This window comes from Emys orbicularis, chromosome 1 (genome assembly GCF_028017835.1).
Source record: "Emys orbicularis isolate rEmyOrb1 chromosome 1, rEmyOrb1.hap1, whole genome shotgun sequence".
Classification (NCBI taxonomy): Eukaryota; Metazoa; Chordata; order Testudines; family Emydidae; genus Emys; species Emys orbicularis.
Genome location: NC_088683.1, coordinates 243,935,842 through 243,961,576, shown reverse-complemented (window position 1 = coordinate 243,961,576; position 25,735 = coordinate 243,935,842). Strand labels below are relative to the sequence as shown.

Here is a 25,735-nt window from a genome sequence, read left to right as displayed (position 1 = left end):
GAGCACAGATGAACGTAGTATGTCTAACTTTTTATAAAGTTAACCTGTAAACATATTTTTCTCAAATTTACCAGTGTGTGCTTAATAGCCGGCAGAGGCAGTATTTGTGTGAATGGTTTATTACTGGGAATGGTACTTTACTTTTGTAGGGCATCTTTTAAAATAGATAAAATGAGTTTATATAGCTGCTGTATAAATGCCAAAACGTCTTTTCTTTTGCATCAGGATTATATACGATGACGCATAGAATTTGAATAGAATTTCAGTTAACTGCAAAGCCAGCAGAGGGCGGACAAATCACATTGTTTGTGTTTCATGCTATAACTATACAAGCAGTGGTTAAACGTCTTTCAATAACAACCCCCTCTCCCACAAAGACTTTTAGGGCGCATTTAAGTTGCAGGATTCTTTTGGAAGCATGTAGTATACATACCCACATGACCCCTCTCCCATGGATATACACAGCAGAGTGAGTAAATGGTGAGACATGGAATAAATCAGTAGAATAAAGACGTGCCTGAAGGGTGTGGGTATGAAGCCGAGTACGTGTCCTACACGTTTGCTACTGGCCCAAGCTGTGCCTTCCATTTACACTGCTTTTTTTAGCAGAGTAGTGTCCTGCTGCTGCAGCCTTTCTCCTCCTCAGCAAAAGACTCTGGTAGTGGGGAAAGGCTATGTCAGCTCCCTGCTGCTGAAGCCCTGCTCCACGGAGAGGCAGGGGGGCAGTGGGGAAAAGGCCCAGCCTTTCCTCATCGCCTCCCCCCACCAAAGCCTTTCCTCACCGTAGTGAAAGGCTCTGGCAGCGGGGAGCAGCTGAAGCCTTTCCCTGCTGCCTCCCCTCTGCTGGAGCCTTCCTTTGACGTGTAGCAACACACTGCAGTGTGGACATTTTCCACTGTGGCGTGTAGCTAGATGTGTGCTACAGGGCACTGAAAGTGGTATGTAGTGTAGGTGTAGCCATAGAGTCTAGAGAAGTTTCTTAGATCAGATCATAGCAACTTTTTAAGGTATGGCCAGTTGAGAGATCTTTCAAATTACAAAAATAGAATTTCCATTTTTTCCTTAGAATATGTGACATTGCTATCAGTGCAGTACAATATGAAAATTATAGAAATTTGATGTCTTTGGCTAGAGCACACAACCCATCTGCTGTCTTTTACCGGAGACTGGAAACAGCTGCTTTAAAAAAAAAGAAAGAAAAGAAAATGCTTGTTAACTGGAAGCAATCACTGCAGCAAAAACTAAGTGAGATAAAATGAGAAGGCCTCTGGATTTTATCTCCATCCAGTTGACTATTTACAATACCAATATTGCATTGCGGTACTGGCTTTAGAAAACATACTGCAAGCTATTCCTTCCCATTTTTGTGGGGGAGGGTGTACCCAGATCAGTGTCATTTGGGAATATAGTTCCAGAGACATTTGCCAAATAATTTTAGGGCCCAAATTTGAGCAACCACAAAATTGTTTTCATCTATAGGAAAATGTAGCCCAAATAACCTGTGGCATTCTAAGTATAGACCAAACTCAGTCAGTCATTGGGAGGCTGAAAAGAAAAAGGTTTAAACGCTTATTTGGTCTTCAAAGACTTAGTTGAATGTTATGACTTATTTTACCCTTCTGATGCCATTTGACATGACATATATGTATAATGCAGACTTAATGCTGGCATAGAAGATATTTCCCAGGCCCAACTGGATGCTCCAAATCCATTCCTCTTAGTGGTGCTGAGTTCAAAATAAAAAAATGAAAAGTCTGTCTATGTCCCAGTAAGAATTGTGAAACAATGTCCCGAAGGTGTACTTTTCTGCTGGAACAACTTCAGTAGTTAATTATTTCTAGAAGACCGGAATAAATGTTGCTTTTTAATACTAAATACAAAGTATAATGCAAAATCTGGCAACAGCATTCAATAACTATACAGTTAACCCCCTTCCTAAAGAACTATCAGCCCATTTCTCAAACTTGGGCACCTAATTGTGTATTTTGACACTCAGAGTGGCACTTTGATGCCTACAGTGGATGTTTGGCTACCTACGTATTGATCTGAGCAATTAGATGTGGAAGAAAAGAAAGGGTCAGGGAAAAAAAAATCCTCTGGGAGGTGAGAGGGATGGAGGCAGAAAAATTGAGATGAGCAGAGGTGGGGTAGGTGAAAGGAGTAGAAAGGATTACTCATTTTCTAAGGAAAATAAAAGGTGTACTACATACACACACGCTTGGGACATCCACATGTGTCAGCCTCGCTTTTGAGTTGTGTAGGGAGTTGTGTGACGCTTTTATTTCTAGAATGTAGCATTTTCATTAGAAAAAAAACATTACAAAAATCTAATCTCTCTTGGAACAAAATGTGTTCACATTGCAGAAGAAAAGATTCAAGAATAAAACCAGTCTTGTGAGCCTTGCAAAACTAATTTGAGATCCACTACTGTAAGATGCTAGAGAAGTGCTAAGTAGGTAGATTCCCCGTGTACTGAGGAGGAAGCTGAAGCACAGAGATGAAATGATTCTCTTGCAGCTTTTCAAGGAAAACATGGCAGAGGTGGGAAAAGAGCCCAGATCTCCTCCTGACATCAAGTCCTGGGAGCTAACCACAAGATCATCCTTCTGCTGTCTAATTTCAAATTAGTTTGAGAAGTCCGTGACAGGACATCTGTGCGGTTTGACCATCCTTCTATGGAAACTGCCCCCCAGATGTCATGACAGTTCACATGTATATCCTGCAACAGTGTCTCTGTAAAACTAGCATCTTCTTATTCAACATATCTACTCCCTGCATGTATTCCGAGTCCTATTCTCTGACTTCTCTGAAAATAAAAGTGTTTTACTTTGGCAGTGCTGTGGGGATAGTGAGCTGGGTTCTTTTCACAGATCAGCAGTATTGTAAACTACCGTAAGTTCCTGTTGCAGAATCAGAGAGACTAGAATGGTGATTCTGGTGAGGGAAAAGAAAAGAGGGCTTTATTTGTAGCAAAAAGCTGCTGAGGTCATTTGGGAAGAATTTTAAATAATGGAAAAAGCAGTGGGGGATGGGTAAACACTCACTCTAAGGAACAGGAAAATAGGGCAGGAAATGTGGCTTAAAACAAAGGCGAGAAATGTAAAGAAGACGATAATAATGGTAGTGGAGGTAAATGGATTGTTCACTCTTAGTCCCTAGATGTAGTTTCCTTAACACATATAGGGTTAAGACTGAGAGATTTGAGGTGGGAAGGGAGATTAGGAAAGGCAGGTGGTATGATTTTAGGAATTAACTTTTCCTATCTGCAGACCTATGCTCAAATATTGCCTGACTGACAAGTACAAATGACGATGATTTTCCTCTGCTCCAGTCGATATCTGACCATTTGACACAACCAACACAACTTAAATTTAGCACAGATGTAGTCTCTATTCAGGATTACAGCCCAGGAATGGAATAGTGTGGGGTGGCTCAAGCCAGGATTGAGGTACAGTGGTTTTGCTGAGTGTGTTTATAAGTTTGCACAGCTCTTGTCTGTGGTATGCCAGGTAGTAGTCAGCGGTAAGTAGTGGTATGCCAGGTAGTAGTCAGCGGTAAGTAACAAGTTTGAGCTCTCATCCTGCAAGAAGCTTCAACAAGTGCAGCAGTCCACCTGTGGAAATAGGGCCTTAAATTTTAAAGAGATGAGCAAAGTTCAAGAAATGTGCCTGATGAATGTGAAGGTACAGAAGGATAAATTAGACAACTTGAAAATGAGTGTCCGTATTCTTTGGTGATCTTTCATTTTATATTTCTAACTAAAGAGCACCTTACACAGACTCATTAGTCAAAGCCTGCTGCTGCATGGCATCGTTTGCGTTCTGTCTTAAGCAGGAGAATGGGAAGTTTGCAGTAATGGATAGCCTCTTTGTAGGAGATCTGCACTGCTTGGGTTTCTTTTATTTTCCTGCCATGTTAGAGGGAGAAATGAGAAAAAAAGAGTATGAAGGAGATGATAGTGAATACAAGGCTGTAATTTGTTGCTGGGGCTCTGCAGATACCCTTTGCCACAAGAGTTCAGCAGAGCTCAGTGAGTTCTGCTTTAGAGCCCCAGAATGACTGTCTTTTAATATTCTTAAAGGTTTTGACCTTTTAAAGTTGCAGCATTACACTTGAGGCATTTCAAAGTCTAGGAAAAGGGCACTCTTTTTATAGAACCATTGTGAATAGTAGTATTGGCTTACAGAGAAACAAATGAGGTAAATCTTTATAAAACCCATAAATATTTTTGGTATAAACCAACTATATTTGTTAGCCAAACACAGAAGGGAGCTTGAGGACTTGTCTACACTGGAAAATTGTATCATGTTAGAACACATTTTAACCAACATGAGCTCAGACGTGTCTTAGCACTCAGGGTAGGTAAGGACTGTTGTGTTTACCAACATGTCAGCAGGTTGTGGGAATATACCCTAGGAGGGAATAGAGGGGATTCTAGGATTAGTCACAGCCAGTCGATGTGATGTGTCAAACAGGGCAGCCCTTGGCTACTGTGAGTGTTTTTATCTGACGTAATTTCTCAATGTAGACTTGGCATGAGGGAGTCTAGATGGTGTAACATAAAACCTTCACTGGGTGCCCCAGCGTCAACCCAAACTCCTTCACACTGACTTAGACTTATACTAGTTTAGTATTGTATAACATGCTTACGTTTTATCTCTGAATTTGGCCCACTGAGTCTTGGGGCTGTAAGAGACTCTAAGTTGGTTTAACTCGTATCTGAGGAAAGTGTTGCAAGAAAAACAAATAGCAGAAGGATAAAAGAAGGCCACCCCCAACTTTCACCTTCTGACACCCTGGGCATTGGAATTACATGATCGTGGACTCCTTGCACTCCCACTGGTAATTGGTTGTAAGTTCTGTGGGAGTGTAACATGAGCTTAGAAATCACCTCTCAGTTTGGCCCATTGTATGCTATTAGGCATATGTGACATAACTATATATCTGTCTGGTAATGGAGATTGAGACAGTTTTTGCTTTTTCTATCGTAGGCATTTATAGGGCTCCAATTACCATAGGATGACCACCAAATCATCAGTAAATAACATCAATGCCAAAGATTTGTCACTTAGCAGATTCTTCTTTGTCTTATAGCAACCTGAAGTGCGGTTGAAGTGTCTTCTGGGACTGCAAGGAATTTATGACAGAAAAGAGCTGGTATCCAAAATGGATCTCTTTACTAGCAGATTCAAGGTAAATGGAAATACCATTCTCTATTTTTAAAATCTGGTTTGGCTAGCCACACAGGATCTGATATGTTGAGCAGAGTTGGCTCTTGGTCCCTTATATGGGTCAGGATTGTTGGGTGGGGGAGTTTGTGGGATGTTGCTCTTCATTCATGAGAACATTCTGTTTTTGCTTTGGCCAACGAACAAAGCTGTGTTGGCAGGCTCTGCAGACAGCCATGTCCAGCCACTTGGCCAGGATTCTTTTGGCAAGGAGTATTGGGCATCCCAAAGCCCCTTGTGTTCCTTTATCCCCCTCAAAACTGGGTTTGTATGTTAGATGTTGAATTGGGTGATTCTGCATAGACTGCTATCAGAATGTACAGTATGACTATGTGTTGATCCAGCATGACTCTGTGAACCTTGCAGAAAGATTTCCTATCCCCAGTCTGAACAAGTCAAATGCTAGGCAGTAAATGGATAGCTTTTGAGCATCTGTTGGGTGAGCTGAGCAGAGGCCATTGTGTCCCTAGTACACTGCACTGATCATGTTGCCATGTACAGGCTAGTTCAGGCAGTCAGCACTCTACTTTTTAATGTTACCTTTGGTTGTGATGTCATCCACTGTCACTAGCTAGCCAGGGTTGGGCCTTGTCAGTACTTGTATAAGAAAACCCACGGTGCTGCAGGAAGTGGTATTGTGACTCCATAGGTGGCACTCTTCCTTTGGAGGACTGAACCAATGCCCCAGTTAGTGAATACTCTTCTGCTGAGGCCTGCAGATACAGTCTTTTGGATGTCATGTAAAACCAAGGACTTGGCTCTTCATAGTAACTAAAAATCCCATGGCACTTTCTGAAAGAGGAGGCTCATAATTCTCATGTTTTAGGCAAGTTTCAATCTGAGTAAATAAATTCTGCCTATCTAAACTCAACCCATATTTTAAACAGTTTTACAGCAGCCCTCTGTACTTCTGCCCTAATCTGTGTAGTATTGCTGTACGTTGTTAAACAGCCACGTGATCCAAAATCTACTTACCTTTTTAGCAGGGTTATGGCTTCCAGAATATTTTCACATTTGAGTAGAGAAATTATTTATGTAACATTGTAGCTTAGAACTTACCCTGATTTAGCAAATTGTTACTAATTGTTCTTCATTTACAAACAAGTGGCCAATCATTCTTAATTTGTGAGCTGCAGTCAGTTTCTTGTGGAGACACACTTGCATCTACACAAATTTCATATTAGTCAATTAACTCAAATAAAAATGTAACATAATGATGGAACAACTTGGTGGTAAGCAAATTGTCTTACACCTCTTAGGAAATAGTCATTGCAATACAAAGAAGTCTCTTTGTTACTAGTGGAGATGATCTAACTGTAGCAAAATAAATATTTGTCCAGAACAAAAAGTGTTACATCTTTTTATTGTCGTTTTACATCCATTAGGATCGAATTGTGTCCATGACTCTGGACAAGGACCATGAAGTAGCAGTTCAAGCCATGAAACTCTTGATGCTTATGTCACAGTAAATAATTTTTTTAAATGTTCTATATTGTTTTAATGGCAACGAGACCCAGATGTAACCAGTAGTGGAATCCTCTTATTACTGGTGATGCGCTCAGAAACAATTGCCCACTGCAGGACATGGGTTAAACAGGATAACTGCAAGCTAAAAGTCTGTTGTGAAGTGCCTGACTAAAGTTAGAGTGGTACTTAAGAAGTATGGTTATCCCATTATAACACATTCTGGAGAATCATGTTTATTTTATAAATGGTATTTTTTTAAATGTGGGAATAGGGAGATTTCTTTGTCCCTTTTTGTTTTGCACTTTTTTAAAATTTGAATTAAGATTCTGCATCCCATTGCAGATACTGGTCAGATTTTTAGATCCTGCAGGAGCCAAAGCCTTTGGTGTGATTCAAGGTATAAGCTGACTCCTGCATGCGGCCAGGGGGAGATGGCTTCCATCCATATACAACATTGCACAGTTGACCAGGTGCCTTGTGGGCTTTGCTTTTCCACTGAAGCACAAGGTATTGGTCCCTGCTGGAGGAAGGATGTAGAACTTGATGGACCAATAATCTTACTCTGATTGAACCAGCGACATGAAACCCTGAGTGCTGAATGACTGACTGACTGAATTTGTGACTTGCTGAGGTCAGTCTTCAGAATGAGCAGTGTATGCAGAAGTTGCATAGGGTTTGTCTGCACTGGGAAACTTACTGAAATAACAAGTGTAAATATGTCCTTATAAAGCTGCTTTTCCTGTTTCTTCATGTCTGCTTCCCCGTTTGCTGTGTTTCTGATCAGAGCAGTGTAAGCCTCAGCCTTCTGCCCAAGGGAGTGAATACCACTCTGTCAAAGGGACTGCACTTTTTTTCCCTATAAAGTGATCAAGGCTCTTTTGTATCTATATTAATTTAAAGTCAAAAGGGATTTTATTTGTTCATACTTAAAACCACTTCTATATAGGCACATTAGTCCAGTGATTAGGCAAATTTATATTACAACTGTACACCAGGCCCACTGTCAGTATTTCCCCTCACCCCCCAACTTGTCATTCGTGTGAAAGTAACTGTTGTTCCTGCCTATCTACAGACACTGGTACCTGCAAGCAGTTTCAGGGTACGTCTGCATTTGGAGCTATGGGTTTGATTCGCAGCTTGTGTAGACATACTCGCGCCAGCTCTGATCGAGGTAGTGTATTAAAAATAGTAGTGTGGCTGTGGTAGCACAGGCAGTGGGGAGCAGGGGCATGGGCTAGCCACCCGAGTACATATGCATGGGGTCCAGGCTGGTTTGTACTTGGGGCAGCTAGCCTCTGCTGCCCCTCACCACTGCCTGTGCTTTCCTGGCTACGCTATTTTTAGCACGCTAACTTGATGAGAGCTAGCATGAGTATGTCTGTGCGAGCTAGGAATCACACCCCTAGCTTCGAGGATAGACATACCCACAATTACATGAGGCCATAGAGGTGAAATCTGCACAACTCGGATAATAACTGTTTAATTTCTGAACCTTTGTTTGCATTACAGTACCAGAATATTCTTGTGCACTGAAGTGCTGCTTTATAATCACAGGAAGTGATTATTATCTCACTTGACACTCCACCCACTTAAGTGGCATTACTTCAGGCGGACACCAGCCTATATATGGGAACAGAATTGGGCCCATTGTATATGTTCATTGTTGATATAACTTGCTTTTTTACAGGCAGTATCATTGTTTAAGTAACACTAATAGTAGATAGGTTACCACTGCTAATATAAACACAACGACCACTTTGTATGATATTTGCTTCTCCATATTGCATAGATATTGCATTGTACTTTGTTATAGCATCTATGTGCATAACATGTCCCTGTGCTAGGAAGAGTAGCACACCATTGTTAAAATACAATGACTCTTTAAACCAGTTAAGGTTGCTCTTGTTCTATATCTGAACCAACAAGTGCTATATTGGCACTGCAGCTGTTTAGCCTCTCTGGCTGTATTGTCGGGTTCATGTTTTCACTAAACTCATGAATGCTAACTATAGTCAAAAAGTTTATCGATTGTCTGTTTTTTTAGGAAAGCCTTGTCTAAACAAAGTTTAAAATTAGATTTCCAGCACTGTGCAGTTCCTCCTAAGAAGTTTTCCAAACAACACGTGTCCATCATAAAACATATTTCCTCGTAAATAAAATGAGTGCATGTTTTTGTTGATTAAGCCATGGCAGAGGTCCAGCAACCACATACTTGTTGTCTTTGTTTCTGCTCCATCTGTTGCAGAGCCAACAGCGCTCCTAGTCACGCTGAGCCCTGCTGATTTGGTTTAATTATTGGGAAGATGAAGATGGGAGTTGGGGACTGAAATGAATTATCCACAAAGCCAACCAAGAATCTTATCTCTTTTGCTTATAAAATTAGCACTGGCCAGTCTAAACATTTTGGGTGAAGAATTGCGTTAAACTCTCTCTGATAAGGTTGCTTTAAAAGCCTGTATAAAGATGCCTTTCCAGGAGGGGAGACATTTCAGAAATGATTACTGTCATTCCAGGAGCAGAGAAGCACTCGGATGTATGTCTGCACTGCAGGTGAAGGTGTGATTGTAGCAAAGGTTGGCATACCCATGCTAGCCTGGGTAACAGTAGCAGTGTAGATGTGGTGACATGGGCTCAGCAAGGGCTAAAAACCTGAGCATACATGGGTGGACCCTGGGTACATACTTGGACACTAGCCTCTGCTGAAGCCCATGCCACCACATGTACACTACTCTTGTTATCCACGCTAGCTAGATTTAAGGTGGTACGGGTATGCCTACTCATGCTACAGTCACACCTTCACTTGCAGTATAGACAAAGACCCAGGGTGTTGTACCTAAGATAGCATGGGAAGCATATATTGGCTCATAGACAGTATCTGGTCTTAAGCACTGCAGCTTAATACATGCAGAAACGCACTAGGTGGGGTTGGGAATTGTGAAATTCCTCAAAGCGAGTAATAACAAAAGAGTGACTGTAAAGATTAGATTTGTTCAGCCGATCTGCTTCCTCTATGTGTTCAGTCATAGTTGCTTGCTTACTTGGCCAAAAAATCTTCACTTCCTTTAGTCAGGCCGTTCCAACTTTTCTGTGGGAGCTGGATTCTCCTCTAGTTTCTTCATCAGCAGAATTTGTCAACTAAGTTCTAACTGGATGTACTTCTGGTGAGGCGTAAAAGTCTTTTCAGATACTAGTTTGAGTTTTCAGTGCTGCCAGTATACCGCTTTCTGCATAACCTTTAAACTACATACATTTAGTATAGAATTATTGAGTAAGTTAACATCAGTCCTCACAATGCCCTTTTTAGAGTATAACTTTAACTGGTCACACACTGGTCTATGAGATGAGGCTTTTTACTGCTTCTTTTCTCTACTCTTACACAGAACCCTCAAGCTGTGCACATACCTGGCCTGTGTAAATGCACGTTCTTATTATCCTCCTCCCTATTCCTTCAGATGTATATATCCATTTTTGCGTATTGTCTTAATTAAATGGTAAGCTCTCTGAGTGAGGGACTTCCTTTGCTGTTTGTACAGCACTTAGCATGATGGGAGCTTGATTGGACCTCTAGGTGCTATCATCAGGGCCGGCTCCAGGCACCAGCTTAACAAGCAGGTGCTTGGGGCGGCCAAGGGAGAGGGGCGGCACGTGCGGCAATTTAGGGGCGGCAGGTCCCTCACTCCCTCTAGGAGCGAAGGACCTGCCGCTGAACTGCCGCCGCTGATCCCGGATTTTTTTTTTTTTTTTCCCCAATTGCCGCCGCCGGTCGCGATTGCGATCGCGGCTTTTTTTTTTTTTTTTTGCTTGGGGCGGCAGAAATGCTGGAGCCGGCTCTGGCTATCGTAACATAAATGGTGCTACAAAATGTCATGGAATTGCCAGCATTAATGAGTACAGAGCAGTGATACCAAGCTCCTTACATTAGAAATAAGAAGGAAATAAAATGTGAGGAAAAATGTGAGTCACAAAGATTTGGTAGAAGGAAGAAGTAGGAAAACTAATTCTGAAAGAGATTTGGGAATCCTAGTGGATGGCAAGTAGACATGAGATTGCAATGCAAGATGTCTGTAAAAAGGGCTTTGGGGCATTCTGTTTTGAGGTATAGTGACCAAGGAACAGAATACAACGCTCCCTCATTATAGTGCTTCAGTGAGAGTGGATTAATGTGTTCACTTCTGGCCTCTTCACTACCAGAAAGAGTAAAGAGAGTTCAGAGAAGAGGAACAAAAATGACTGATGAGGAAATGACTGATGAGGAAAGGTTAGAAGGGGTGTCCACAAGTCTACAAGTAGCTGGAGGATATAAATAACAAGGGCTACGTCTTCACTACGGGGGGGGGGGGCGATTTAAGATACGCAAATTCAGCTACGCGAATAGCGTAGCTGAATTCGACGTATCGGAGCCCACTTACCCCGCTGTGAGGACGGCGGCAAATCGACCTCCGCGGCTCCCCCGTCGATGGCGCTTACTCCTACCTCCGCTGGTGGAGTAGAAGCGTCGATTCGGGGATTGATTGTCGCATCCCGACGAGACGCGATAATTCAATCCCCGAGAGATCGATTTCTACCCGCCGAGTCAGGCGGGTAGTGTAGACCTGCCCAAGGAGGGGGGGGGGGAATTATTTTGTCTCATACAAATCTGGTGATAATTAGAAATGATGAGACTAAGGCTATGTCTACAGTACAGAGCTAAGTTGACTTAAGTTACATTGACATCCAACCACCGCTGTAATTAAACTGCTGTTGCATGTCCACACTATGCTCCTGGTGTTGGTGGAGCGCATCCACAGTAGCAGCTCTTGCATCAGCACAGAGAGCAGTGCACTGTGGGTAGCTATCCCACTGTGCAACTGGCCACAGGGTGTTTTGGGAAGGGTTTGCAATGCCACATGGTGCAGGTACAGCGTTTCATGATGCAGTTTTCTCAATCTCATCATTCCATGGGCATCCTACTAGGTTTCCAGCTGCTTTTCAACTGCCCTGGTTACCTGCAAGCCAGCCATCTCTGTCAGAAAGCATGGATCCTGCACTGCTCTTTAGTGCTGTGCGTTATGAACACAAGGCTATAAAAGGAGCTCAACGGGGGGGAGGGGCTATTCACCACCACCCTGACCTCAGCTCCCTCCTTGTAGAAGTGGCATGTTTGCGGCGCCGCACCAGAGGCTAGTATTTGCCTCCCTTGCCTCCTGCTATGCCTGCTGCAGCTCTTTGATTTTTACATGGCATTGCTGTGTGTCTCTATCACAGCCCTTCTCCTCCATGCCCTGAGCAAGTTCCTGTTGCTGGAGCAGAGCTGTGACTGCGCAGCCTCCTCGCCCCACAGACCCAGGAGATCCAACAATTCTGGTGTACTCCAGGCAGGAGTGTATTTGCTGCATGGAGGCGGCATGCTCAACCGGGCAGTTACTATGTGAGCTCTCCACGCCGAGCAAACAGCAAGAGCAAGTTCAAAACTTCCCGGGGCTTTAACAGGGGAGGGGCGTTCACTTGTGTACCTGCTGCAGGGCAGTGGAATTCAAAAGGGTGCCACGGTGGGCATTGTGGGACACCTCCTGTAGGCCACTTAGGGCATCGTAAGCAATGCAGTGTCACTGCAATGCATCACTCTAACGTCGCCCTAAACTCTACGCCTCTCATGGAGGTGGTTTTATTATGTCAGAGTAGCAGGCGAGTTAAACTGGGGGGAGGAGAATTGCAGTGTGTACACCTTCATAGTTAGGTCGACGTAAGCTGTCTTGTGTCGACAAAACTGTGTATCGTAGACATGGCCTAAGATCAGAGAGAAAACTTAAGTTTGGCATCAGGAAAAGCTGCTTGTCAATGTGAACTATTAATACTTTGTATTCTTAGTGCCTTCTAATTAAAATACTTTACTGGCTTAATAAATTAAGTAATTCTCACGATGGCCCTGTGAGGTAGGTAAGTAGTGTTATCCTTATTTTACAGAGGGAAGCTGAGGCTCAGAAGTTAAGCATCCCTGGTTTCACACACAGTCTTTGGCAGGAGCCAGAAATTAGGTAGAGAGATCCTACGCTTGTGCTTTAAAAACATCCCTGTCCTTCCTGTTTCTCTGTTAGACTGTGAAATTGACTCTAACTGAAATGGTAGAAGCCTCATTATTTAAGGCACTTCAAAATTAGAACTGGCAAAGCTCTAGTAAATATACCATAGCAAATAATGTCACCTTGGCCAGGAACTGAACTAGATAATTCAGTAGGGCTTTTCCATATGTAACTCCTATGATTGTCTCTGAAGAAGAAATTGAGATCTGATAGGTGAATGCATTATTTCTAACAAGATCAGGTAAGCCACCTGGTTAGCAAACCTATCCATACCTATTAGATTATATCTGTTGTTTAAATACTATTGTGAAAAACATTTTCATGTGACTTAGAGGAGATGGGGAAGAGAGAGACATCTTGTATGCAAATAAGGAAATTATCTGCCTTCCTCTCTTAGTTAGTTGCCCTTAGACTGTTTCCTTTAGGGATATGTGAACCCAGAAGTTTACTTGATTTTCTTAAAATTGCTAAAATTAGATATAGGGGTTGTGCATGTCTGTAAAACTTTCTTTCTGCTATGATAAGTTAGCCCAATACATTCTGGATTCTTTCTAATGGATGATGTCTGAGGCTTACAGTTTGGAGGCAGATCCTGCACTAGTGAAAGGGGACAGAGGAGTAGCAGAGTACAATGCAAATTAATGGCTCTTCTGTGATTCTGTTGGGATGACACCATTCACAGGCGCAAGCTTTTCCTTTTCCCCGGGGGTGCTCCACCCCGCTCTGCCCTGAGGCTCTGCTCCCACTCTGCCTGTTCCCACAAGGTCCCGCCTTCGCTCTGCCTCTTCCTGCCTCTGCTCTGCCTCCCTCTCCTTCTGCCTCTTCCTGCCTCTGCTCTGCCTCCCTCTCCTTAGGCGATGCCCTCGTTTCGCCCCCTCCTCAAGGTCCTGCCGTTGCTCTGCCTTTTCCCGCCCCCACTCCGTCCCCTCCCCAAGGCCCCTGACCACCGCTCTCCGCCCTCTCCCAGGCACCTCCCTGAGCTGCCAAACAGCTGTTTGGCGCCGCTGCCGCCCCCATCAGCTGTTTGGTGGGTGTGCTGTGCCCCCCATCAGCTGATGAGTGGGGGCGGCGAACAGCTGTGGCTGGTGGGTGCTGAGCACTCACTGTTTTTTTTTTTTTTCCCCATGGGTGCTCCAGTCCCGGAACACCCACGGAGTCAGCACCCATTACACCATTAACGTAGAGATATGAGAATGCTTTGAGATTCCCTGAAGGAAGAATCAAGCCTGTCCAAAACAATGTAAAAGCAAAAGACCCCTCTCCTCCTTCGTGATGGTGATGGCATAAACTAATTACTCCTTCTGTTATCCCTTATCTCCTGCAGCCATCTTCCTACCATCATGCACCTCTGCTAACCTCTGGCTTCAAAATGCCTGCCAGCCCTAGTCTCTTCCCCTTCTTGAGACCACTTAAAAAGAGAAAAGAGCTTGCTTTCTGCTCCAGTGTGTGCTCTGGAACCAAAACAAACCCATGCTTTTAGTGCTGAAGCCCTTGCCCTTTAGCACCTCTCTAATATTTGACACCTTCCCTGTCCTGTCAGAACATAGATCTTGGGTGAAATCCTGGTCCCATTTGAAGTCTATGGCAAAACTCTCACCGACTTCAGTGGGGCCAGGATTTCACCTCTTGTCTTGTGTATGCAGATGACACTTTACTGCCGTGCCTGTATTGACGCCAAGAGGGGAAACATATGAAGAAAACAAAAACACCCGCCCTAATATCCTCAAAAATCAGTTTAATCTAATCTGGGACCACAAACCCTTAAGTGCTTTAATCATGCTTATTGGATGGTGATGCTAAGGGGCAGCATTAAGGTTGTTCATATATCTTAACTCTGCATTTTCATTCTTGCTTGGATTTCTTAAGTGCGATATTTTCTCTGAATTTTCTTAGCATGTAATGTTTAGGTTTGGGATAATTACAACATCCTTGTAAGTTAGGGGTTTTTTTTGTTTTGTTTTCGTTTTTTTACCCTTATGTTACTGATATTTTAATTCTGCTTAGATGTAGTGGTTTTTTTATCTTGGAATATAAGTAAATTGCACACAAATGAGATGGTGTAGGCAGCCCCTGTTCAGTCTCCCCTCTCACGTTGAGAAGGCAGTGGGTCTTCTGCTTCCAAGGTCATCTCATGAAATGTAAAACAAAAGAGAAGACGTGAGATTTCCCAGCTAATGTTTGGCATCCAGAACAAATGGAGTCTTTGCTCTCTCCCTGGCGTATCCCATCTTCCTTCTTCCTTGCCTCTTCACACTGAAGCGAGGAGAAAATGATATATCATGGCATTGGTATGTGGAAAGCCATGCTTATTTTTAGGCATCTAAATACTGGCAGGCACTTCTGGCTTAACCTTTATCTGTCACTTGGCATTTGAAGGGCTGTAAATTTGCAGCAGTAGTATTGCACTACATAAAGTATTCTTTGAATGTGTGATTATTGGCTTATATGTACAAAAGAAGGCACCCCTTTTATTGAGGAAATACTTCTAAAATCGCCGGTTGTAGTAGGTGTAGCTAGGTATTGCCCTCTGTAGAGGTACGTAGTCTCTGAACTGGTCAGGTATCTTTCAAGTGGAAACCTTGACATCTTACAGTAAGCAACTGCTGAGCACTGTGTGAAAGACGAGAGAACAGATGCACATTCAGATCTTCTGTCTGCTTAATTAATGGATTTTAAAAAAAAAGAATGTTATGCCCGCCTGGCAGCTCATATCGGGTAGAGGTGGCTCATTTTTCCCTGCTGATCTCCTGTGCCACCAGAGAGTGTTCTGTACAAGGAGCCGAGGTCACACCGTACCTAACACTTCCTTAATGAGGGGAAAACTGAGTACAGGGTAAAATACCTGGGGGAAATTCTGGTCCCTTTGAAGACAGTGACAAAACTGGATTTCACCCCATTTTTAGCCTTTCCCTCCCATGGTTAGAAATAGTTTGTATGAAATCTTGTAACTTGTCCCCAAAGAGAGGCTTTTTATAACTATACACATATTGCCAAGCACTTCACCTATCAAAGGGGTTTAGAAAAAGAAAGACTTGTTGCAGTGAATGTAATACCTGTCGCTCTCTGTCACCTTGCAATATAGTGAAGAGAGAGAACTGATGAAAAGAACAAGAAATAGCCCCCTGTCTCAAAAACTGTGCACATCTCCGTCCACAGGTGTCCCAGACTACAACACCGTCACTTAGAACTGCCATTTCAGTTTGATCCCAGCTTTTAAAAAGAGGGTGAGAAAGAGTTGCAAATAGGTAGAGAATTTGCATTGGACAGCTTCCTAGAAAAGAAGTGTTTATAGAGGACTTATGCTGTATTGATATTACAGTGAATAAAAATTATATTAAACAGTTGGCTTATTTCATTCAGTTCTCCATACTTTTACTGATACAAAGCTGGTTGGGCAACCCTTACTTCTGTAAGTGCCATTTGGTATGTTCAGTTGACACCACTCAACGTGAATATGGGATGCAAAAGTAAATGGAAGGTGAATACCACTCAACTGCATCAGCCCTTGTAATTAAAATTTTAATCCAGGCTCCACAGGATACATAGCTGGGAGCTCATACACTGTACAGAACTCCACACAGGAGCTGCTTAAATCATATTTGTATGTAGTTCATTTTAAATGTTTCAAATCAATCACTGAGTAACTTATCCATAAATATATTTTTTCACTATTTCACCAGTCCTAAAGATAGCTGAATAATAATGTAATATTTATTTGCCACCCCCTCTGTGTCACCCCCTCACACACACACTTGGCTTGGCATTTATTTAGTGCATAATTACTATTAGACTAGTTCCAGTCAATATTTACTTGGCACATCATCAACATTTTCACTATAAAGACCTGTTTACTGTGCCAGTGATCATTATAAGCAAGTTTACTGAGTGCAACCTAGCAGGAGAGAGAACTTTCATTAAAAATAGCAGGGAACTTTTCAGCAAAAGTAAGCAAGGAGCGCACAGGGAAATAATCCATAATGATCAATTTATGACTTTTGAGACCTTGTTGGCTCACAGAAGTGAAAAGCCAACAGACAGCATGCCCTCTGTTCAAGTACCCTGGGGCTTTCAACCCACTACTCTCCTACTGTTTTAAACCACAGCCAATGTTTGTAGATTAGTTTAAGAGCTGTTTGTCTTTTTTTTTTTTTTTTTTTGTTATAATCTCCCACAAACCTTTACCCAGTGTTAGTTCAAGTAGTTGTCAGTGAGACACCCCTGCTTAATATTTAACTGCTAGGGACTAGTATTTGAGGGTGCCAGAGGCTTTGTATTTTTAAGTTGGGACTTGTCAAGATACTAAGAGGTAAGGCAGTGCTGGTGACAAAAGAGCTGGTAGCCATTATAGAAGAGGAGCAATGTGCGACTAGGTTGTCAGTCCCAGCAGCTGCAAAAGTGAGAGCCTTCTTTTTAGAAGTTGTAGTAGGCCACATAGTAGGCTGTGCATTAGAGGATGTAACCTGTTGGGGGCTGATAGCAGAACTATTAAATAAATAAATAAATAAATAAAAACCCCTACAAGTGTAATCTCTACCCCATCATAGTTTCCCGTCCCATACTATGCCAGAAGTAGAAGGGTCTCACTGCTCTTTGTTCTGTTGACAGTGTTATCCAATGGCATGCAAGCAGGAGTAGGAGCCTGGAATTTCTAAATTCTCATCTCAGCTTTGATCTTGACTCCCTCTGTAGCCTTGTGCAAGTCACTCAACCTTCTCTGCTTCAGTTTTCTTCTCTGTAAAATGGAGATAATACTTTCTGACCTCACAGGGTGTGTGTTGGAGGATTGATTAATATTTACGTGGTGCTCTGAAGGTGTAAAGGGTTATGTAAATGAGAAATGTCATTATTAAGGCTGTATACTTGTTGCAAAAACTGTGACTTTCAGGTTTTTCAATAAATAGTTCTGGTCTTTGGCGTGCTGGTCAGCTTCCTATTGAGCATGCTTTTGCAGTGATTTTTAAAATGGGTTTCTATATAAGCTCATAGTAATTGAGTATCCGTTTTAACTCTTGATTAAATAGCTTTAAACAATTTTATTTAGAAAAATACAGGATATTTGATCTATATTATAATTTTCTGTGGCAAACAATCCAAGATTAAAAATACTGTGTTATGACTTTCCTTTTTTGTAACTAATTTGGGATTTTTTTTTTTTTTTTTGCCTGAGAACCAAACAGCCTTACCCACGCTTTTATGTGAATGTTTATGCCCGCACAAAGAGCCTAATTCTTCATTCCTTGTATGTTATGTAGACACTTCCATCTCTACAAGGTGAATACAAAAATGCTACTGCTCTGATTAGGTAGCATATCAAGATTCAATTTGCAGAGGTGTAACTGACTATATGAACTGCAAGGCAGTGGAGAATCAGGTCCAATATTAGGTATAGACTCAGGTCCAATATTAGGATACATATAATCCCTTCTAGCTAAATACGCATAATAACTTGTATTATATCTTTGCATAGGAACTGTGAGGACACGTTATCATCTGAAGACTGTGAAACCTTGTTCCAGTTTGTTTATACCACGCACAGACCTCTAGCAGTAGCAGCTGGGGAATTCCTTTATAAAAGGTATCTCTGCTTGGCTACTTTTTGCATATTCTCATTGTTTCAGAGTGAAAATGGGTTTGTTTAAGAGGGACATTAAACCTTTATCTTTCAATTGGTGGCTCATCTCTGGTGGATACCAGATGTCCCTTCTTCTGCTGAATAAGTGGAGGGCTGCTATCTGGGGCTAACTGTTTGTTTCACTTCCCAGCCTCGGCATGTTAAACAAGCATGAGAAAGGTACAAGACTATAATAAAGTATAAAACAACTGACTAGTCCACCAGTATTGTATCATGCCAAGGACCATGCAGCCTTCCTTTCTACTTTTTCCCTGTTGCTTTGCTTCCGATGAGCCAGTTGATCACCTGGCATCTGTTGGATTTTTTTGTAGCTGTTTATGATTAATTGCAAAGGTGGCCTCTTCTCCCCTTGAAAGTTGCCTTATACATTGTAAAGGCCTTTGAATAATGAGAGCCCACAGATTAAAAAATCCTCCCAGTTTTCAGTCAAGTTAATGAAATATACAATCTAACTTCCCAGGAGTAACTTTTATAAATGGGCCTTTATGACAATGGATGTGGGCAAAGAATGGAGCTGCCATGCTACAAAGGGAATTAATAAAAATTCTTTATCTACAGCTTGATGAAATTCTGTATTTTGTTTAGCAAAAATGGGTGACAATACTTTTGGCAAGGCTTTGGAGAGGCAATGTTAAAAGCTGACCATGATTATTCATACCTCTTTGTCCCCTTCCTCCGTTGCTGTGTACATATCCACGCAGCAAAATAATATAAGGCCTAGGATTTGTGGATCCAGGCCCAAAATAAAGAAAAAAGAAAAATCCCTTCTCTGATGTGTCCCTAGTCACACCTCCTAGCCCTATCCTGCTTTGTTTTGTAGGTCCCCAACTCTCTGGCCTAATGTTGTCATAAATCAGTGATTTATGCCCAGAACAATGCCACTCTTATCTATTGGTGGTGCTGTCTTGATAAACATGGGACCTGTAGCATCAGCATCTCATTAATATTCCATTGGAATACAAGCAAATGACTGACTGGGTCAGTGTGAAATGAGCTGCTTATCTTTGTACTGTTATCGGTGCACAAGGATCTACATCACATAAACCACCACCACACATGGCACTAGTTGACAACTTTGTTGGCAGGTTTGGCAGAAAAAGCACAGGCTTAAATCTACACTGAGGCTAACGTGCCCTCATGCTACTAGTGGCCTCTCCATGTCAGGTTTGAGGAACATAGGCAGGGAGTGTGGTAAACATTGCACTGCTGCATCCCATGCTTTACCTGTGTCTGTGGATAGACGTCCTTGACCATCTCTTCTTGGCACTGGCCAAGATGGCTGTCCATCATTCCAGGAGGAGGAATCTTGATGGGAGAGACATCCTAGAATACTCAAGGAGCTGACTGAGGAAATATCTAAGCCATTAATGATTATCTTTGAAAAGTCATGGAAAGCCGGGAGAGATTCTAGAGGACTGGAAAAGGGCAAATATAGTGCCAAACTGTAAAAAGGGAAATAAGGACAACTGGGGAATTACAGACCAGTCAACTTAACTTCAGTACCCGGAAAGATAATGGAGCAAATAATTAAGCAGTCAGTTTGCAGACACCTAGAAGATAATAAGATGATAAGTAACAGTCAGTATGGATTTGTCAAGAACAAATCATGTCAAACCAACCTGATAGCTTTCTTTGACAGGGGTTACTTGAGGCTATGGGGGAAGCAGTAGATATGGTATATCTTGACTTTGGTAAGGCTTTTGATACTGTCTCGCATGACGTCCTCATAAACAAACTCAGGAAATACACCCTAGATGGAGCTACTGTAACGTGGGTGAATGACTGGTTGGAAAACTGTTCCCAGAGAGTAGTTATTAGTGATTCACAGTCAAGCTGAAAGGGCATATCTAGTGGGGTCCCACAGGGATCAGTTCTGTTCAATATCTTCATCAATGATTTAGATCAGTGGTTCTCAACCAGGAATACGTGTACCCCTTGGGGTATTCAGAGGTCTTCCAGGCGGTACATCAACTCATCTAGATATTTGCCTAGTTTTACAACAGGCTATATAAAAAGCACTAGCAAAGTCAGTACAAACTAAAATTTCATACAGACAATGACTTGTTTATACTGCTCTATATACTACACACTGAAATGTAAGTACAATATTTATATTCCAGTTGATTTATTTTATAATTACATGGTAAAAATGAGAAAGTAAGCCATTTTTAAGTAATAGTGATGTGACACTTTTGTATTTTTATGTCTGATTTTGTAAGCAAGTAATTTTTAAATGAGGTGAAACTAGGGGGTATGCAAGACAAATCAGACTCCTGAAAGGGGTACAGCAGTCTGAAAAGGTTGAGAGCCACTGATTTAGATAGTGGCATAGAGAGTACATTTATAAAGTTTGTGGACGATACCAAGTTGGGAGGGGTTGCAAGCGCTTTGGAGGATAGGATTAAAATTCAAAATGATCTTGGCAAACTGGAGAAATGGTCTGAAGTAAATAGGATGAAACTCAATAAGGACAAATGCAAAGTACTCCACTTAGGAAGGAACAATCAGTTGCACACATACAAAATGGGAAATGACTGCCTAGGATGGAGTACTGCGGAAAGGAATCTGGAGATCATAGTGGATCACAAGCTAAATATGAATCACAGTGTAACACTGTTGCAAAAAAAGCGAACATCATTCTGGGATGTATTAGCCAGGAGTGTTATAAGCAAGACATGAGAAGTAATTCTTCTGCTCTACTCCGTGCTGATTAGGCCTCAACTGGAGTATTGTGTCCAGTTCTGGGTGCCACATTCCGGAAAGATGTGGACAAATTGGAGAAAGTCCAGAGAAGAACAACAGAAAAGGTTTAGAAAGCACGACCTATGATGGAAGATTGAAAAAAATGGGTTTATTTCATCTGGAGAAGAGAAGACTGAGAGGGGACATGATAGTTTTCAAATACACAAAAGACTGTTATAAGGAGGGAGAAAAATTGTTTGCCTTGACCTCTGAGGATAGGACAAGAAGCAACGGGCTTGAATTGCAGCAAGGGTGGTTTAGGTTGGACATTAGGAAAAACTTACTGTCAGGATAGGTAAACACTGGAATAAATTGCCTAGAGAGGTTGTGGAATCTCCATCTGTGACAATGTACACCATAAGGCTTTATGGGGGGGTGCTCATAAATGTATGTATGATATAACTGGAATAGGGTTTTGCTACATATGCCATGTAACATATCTACGTAAAGGTTATGATCTACTGGTTATGTTCATCCTAGTTGCATGCAGGCACCATTTGTGTGTTCAAAGTTATGAACATTGGCTGTATAATTGCTTGATTTCTAAGTAGCCTTAGTTAGAACATTTGGTCACTTCTTGGGAAAGGAATGTGCAAATTAAGTGGTCAATCAGGAAGCACTTAACAGACAAGAGAGCTTGGAAGACTCCAATCCACATAAGAAGTCTACCTGAGGACGTTCAAGGTAGCATGTGGGTAATGGCTGCTACCTACAAGTCCTGAGTCATGCAGGGGCACGTGACTTGCCCATGTGATTCTGAATCTCCATTTTGTGACTGGATTCTACACAGGGTGATGAGGGGGTCTCCACCCACAAGAGAAAGTCTATTTAAACCCCTGGGAGACTCCTCCATTTTGTCTTCAGCTGGCTAAAGAAGGAGCCTCTCCACCCCTCCAGGATACTTGAAGGAAACTGGAACAAAGGACAGTAACTAGAGGAGGTGTGAATGATTGCTGGACCCAGGCTAAAAGGAGATTAGTCTGTAAAAGGGAGCATTCTGGAACTGGTGAGGATCTTATCTGTATTAAGTTTGATTAGACATAGATTTGCGCATTTTATTTTATTTTGCTTGGTGACTTACTTTGTTCTGTCTGTTACTACTTGGAACCACTTAAATCCTACTTTCTGTATTTAATAAAATCACTTTTTACTTATTAATTAACTCAGAGTATGTATTAATACCTGGGGGAGCAAACAACTGTGCCTATCTCTCTATCAGTGTTATAGAGGGCGAACAATTTATGAGTTTACGCTGCATAAGCTTTATACAGGGTAAAATGGATTTATTTGGGTTTAGACCCCATTGGGAGTTGGGCACGCTTCTGTGAGCTGTTTTCAGGTAAACCTGCAGCTTTGGGGCAAGTAATTCAGACACTGGGTCTGTGTTGGAGCAGACGGGAGTGTCTGGCTTAGCAAGACAGGGTGCTGGAGTCCTGAGCTGGCAGGGAAAATAGGAACAGGGGTAGTCTTGGTACATTAGGTGGCAGCTCCCAAGGGGGTTTCTGTGATCCAACCCGTCACACCATCATTGGAGATTTTTAAGAGCAGATTAGACAAACACCTGTCAGGGATAGTCTAGACAATACTTAGCCCTGCCATGAGTGCAGGGGACTGGACTAGATGACCTTGCGAAGTCGCTTCCAATCCTGCGATTCTATGATTCTTTATGACGTGGGGACCTTTTTCCATTCCCTTGCCCATGCACACATAGGGGCAGAGTTCATCTGAGTGGTTCTCCTGTCTCTTTAGACAGGAGAACTATTGTTTGGTTCAGTATGCACTGTTTGGGGTTGTCATAACTATAAAGGGAAGGGTAACAGCCTTCCTGTGTACAATACTATAAAATCCCTCCTGGCCAGAGACACCAAAATCCTTTTACCTGTAAAGGGTTAAGAAGCTCAGGTAACCTGGCTGACACCTGACCCAAAGGACCAATAAGGGGACAAGATACTTTCAAATCTTGGTGGGGGGAAGGCTTTTGTTTGTGCTCTTTGTTTTGGTGGTGGTTTGCTCTTGGGACTGAGAGGGACCAGACATCAATCCAGGCTCTCCAAATCTTTCTGAACAAGTCTCTCATATTTCAAACTTGTAAGTAAACAGCCAGGCAAGGCGTGTTAGTTTTATCTTTGTTTTCTCAACCTGTAAATGTACCTTTTGCTAGGGTGTTTACCTCTGTTTGCTGTAACTTTGAACCTAAGGCTAGAGGGGGGGGGGTCCTCTGGGCTCTTTAAGTTTGATTACCCTGTAAAGTTATTTTCCATCCTGATTTTACAGAGATGATTTTTACCTTTTTCTGTAATTAAAAGCCTTCTTTTTAAGAACCTGATTGATTTTTCCTTGTTTTTAGATCTAAGGGGGTTGGATCTTGATCCACCAGGAGTTGGTGGGAGAAAGGAGGGGGGATGGTTAATTTCTCCTTGTTTTAAGATCCAAGGGGTTTGGATCTGTATTCACCAGGGAATTGGTGAAGAGTCTCTCAAGGCTACCCAGGGAAGGGAATTAGCACATTGGGAGTAGTGGCAGCAGACCAGATCTAAGCTGTACCCTAAAGTTCAGAGTGGTGACATGGTGTCAAGGCTCCTTCCCCACTCTGAACTTTAGGGTACAGATGTGGGGGCCTGCATGAAAACTTCTAAGCTTAACTACCAGCTTAGATCTGGTCCACCTCAGAAACCTCGCCACTACTTTACCCATGGTCAACTTTCCAACAGCAATCTGGTTGGCAACGGACCTATAGCTGTATCTGGGGTATCCAGGTTACAGATGGCTATAGCAACCTGCTTCTGGGTCTGCCTGGGTGCCCTCAGACATGTGTCTTTATGCTGGAAGGTCAGGGCAAGCTGCTCACAAAGCTCCAGGAATGTGCCTTTCTTCATATGAAAGTTGTGGACCCACTGCTGGTCATCCCAGGTCTGCATGATGATGTGATTTCCCCCAGTCTGTGCTTGTGGCCCTGCACTAGAAGTGCCAGTCTACACAGGGGGCCTCAGCGGCTATTCTGAGTGTACTGAGCAGCATCAGTGAGTGTGAGTCTTCCATGTCTGGGTATACCACCTCCTCTGCCTTCTCCTGCTCCATCTTAAGCTCTCTTAGATTCCTTTGATGGGTCAAAAAATGCCACTGAAATGTCCACCAGTGCCTCGGGAATGCTCTGCCCATTTTCTGACACAGGAGTGAAAGCGGAAGCAAAAGAACTTCTTGAAAAGGGGTCTCCTCCATGTTGCTTGGCAGGCTGTGCTGGCAGGCTGGTCTTACTTCTTGTAACGTGCAGGGTGGGTGCACTACAGTGCACCATGGTTAAAGGTCTAGAGTGGCCACATTTTGGGATGGTGCTAGGGAGTCTGTGACATGATGGGTGTGACTTGGATCTGCGTGCTGCAGTGTGGATGCCAGAGCCCCAGGTTTGAGCACGGGCTAGAAAATTTATAACATAGGGTAAAGAATTAGTGTGGATGCTCAAGCCCTGCGTTTTGTAACACAGGTCAGTTGACTCGAGTCCCACTAACCCTGGGCTTACATTACAGTGTAGACGTATCCTAAGAGCCTGGCTTGGTTTTCAGAGACTAGATGTACCATATTATGAAGTATTGCTGGGCAGTAAGATTTGTATAGGAAGGATATTTCTCTTTTATGATTTTCTCTAAATTACAGTGGGCACCTTTACAGGATAAATAAATGCCTAATGCTTGGTGTACTCATTGCCATGGGATCTATGTATGTTGCCCAGACAACTGGCAGGGCCCCAGTATTAGCTGCTGCAGGTAGTCCCTGCTTTCACAGAGAGAACTTCTAGCTAAAAATAATCTAGTGCCTCTCCTTCCAGCTGACAGTAGAATTTGATGTTTGCTGAATGGATGAATAGATTTTAAAAGAAAGAAGTAAAACTGCCTGAAATCCTGACAGAATCTGTGCTGCTTCACTGAGTAATCTAAAGGTGCACAACAGAATTGGACTGACTTTTTTTTTCCATTGGCAGGCTGCTTAGTTATCAGGGAACTGAAGAGGAAGTCCCACCCAAAAGAAGAGGGAAGTTTGGGGCTAATACCTGCTACATGAGAAAATTAATAACTTTTTTCTTGGAGAGTGAGGTAAGGAAAATGGAGATTGTGATAGACGAAGAGATGAGGGAGGAGCCTTTCCAAACCAGTGCAGCTGGCTGAGAGTTGGTATTGAGGTGCTGCTGGAAGTTGGAGGGAGAAGTGGGTGAGTGGGGAGGAGACTTCCTTTTGAAAGGTCTTTTTGGTTGCATGCTCAGAACTGTTGATCTTAGAACTTGATACTTTCTCAACTCTAGGATGAGCTTCAGTAAAGTAAAACTGTACATGTTTGTTTGGTTGTACCACACCTCTCATTCTACAGTTGTATCAATGCAGAGAAGGGGTGTTGAACTGGCTTTCTGAAAAAACTAGGACTGCTCAGCCAGGGATAGCAACTAAAGTGTAACTCATTTCAAGCTCTTGAATGGGAGTGGGCATTTTAGGTGTTACAAACAGCAATCAAATAGTGATATTCAGGACAGCTTTGGGGAGACTAGTCTTTTTTAGGAAATCTTTCTTCTGTCCTTTAAGTAACTCTCTTTCTCTTATGATGTTCCCCATATATCAACC

At 42.5% G+C, this 25,735-nt stretch overlaps 1 protein-coding gene across 1 annotated transcript in view; it reads left to right on the top strand.

Moving 5' to 3' along the window:
• The window catches only part of LOC135875164 (cohesin subunit SA-2-like), an 82,124-nt gene that overhangs the window by 30,183 nt on the left and 26,206 nt on the right, over positions 1–25,735 (top strand). The window contains exons 13-16 of the mRNA XM_065400160.1: positions 5,095–5,193; positions 6,614–6,693; positions 18,222–18,329; positions 25,105–25,216. Of these exons, the coding sequence (XP_065256232.1) occupies positions 5,095–5,193; positions 6,614–6,693; positions 18,222–18,329; positions 25,105–25,216 (399 nt within the window). The remainder of the gene's footprint in view (positions 1–5,094; positions 5,194–6,613; positions 6,694–18,221; positions 18,330–25,104; positions 25,217–25,735) is intronic.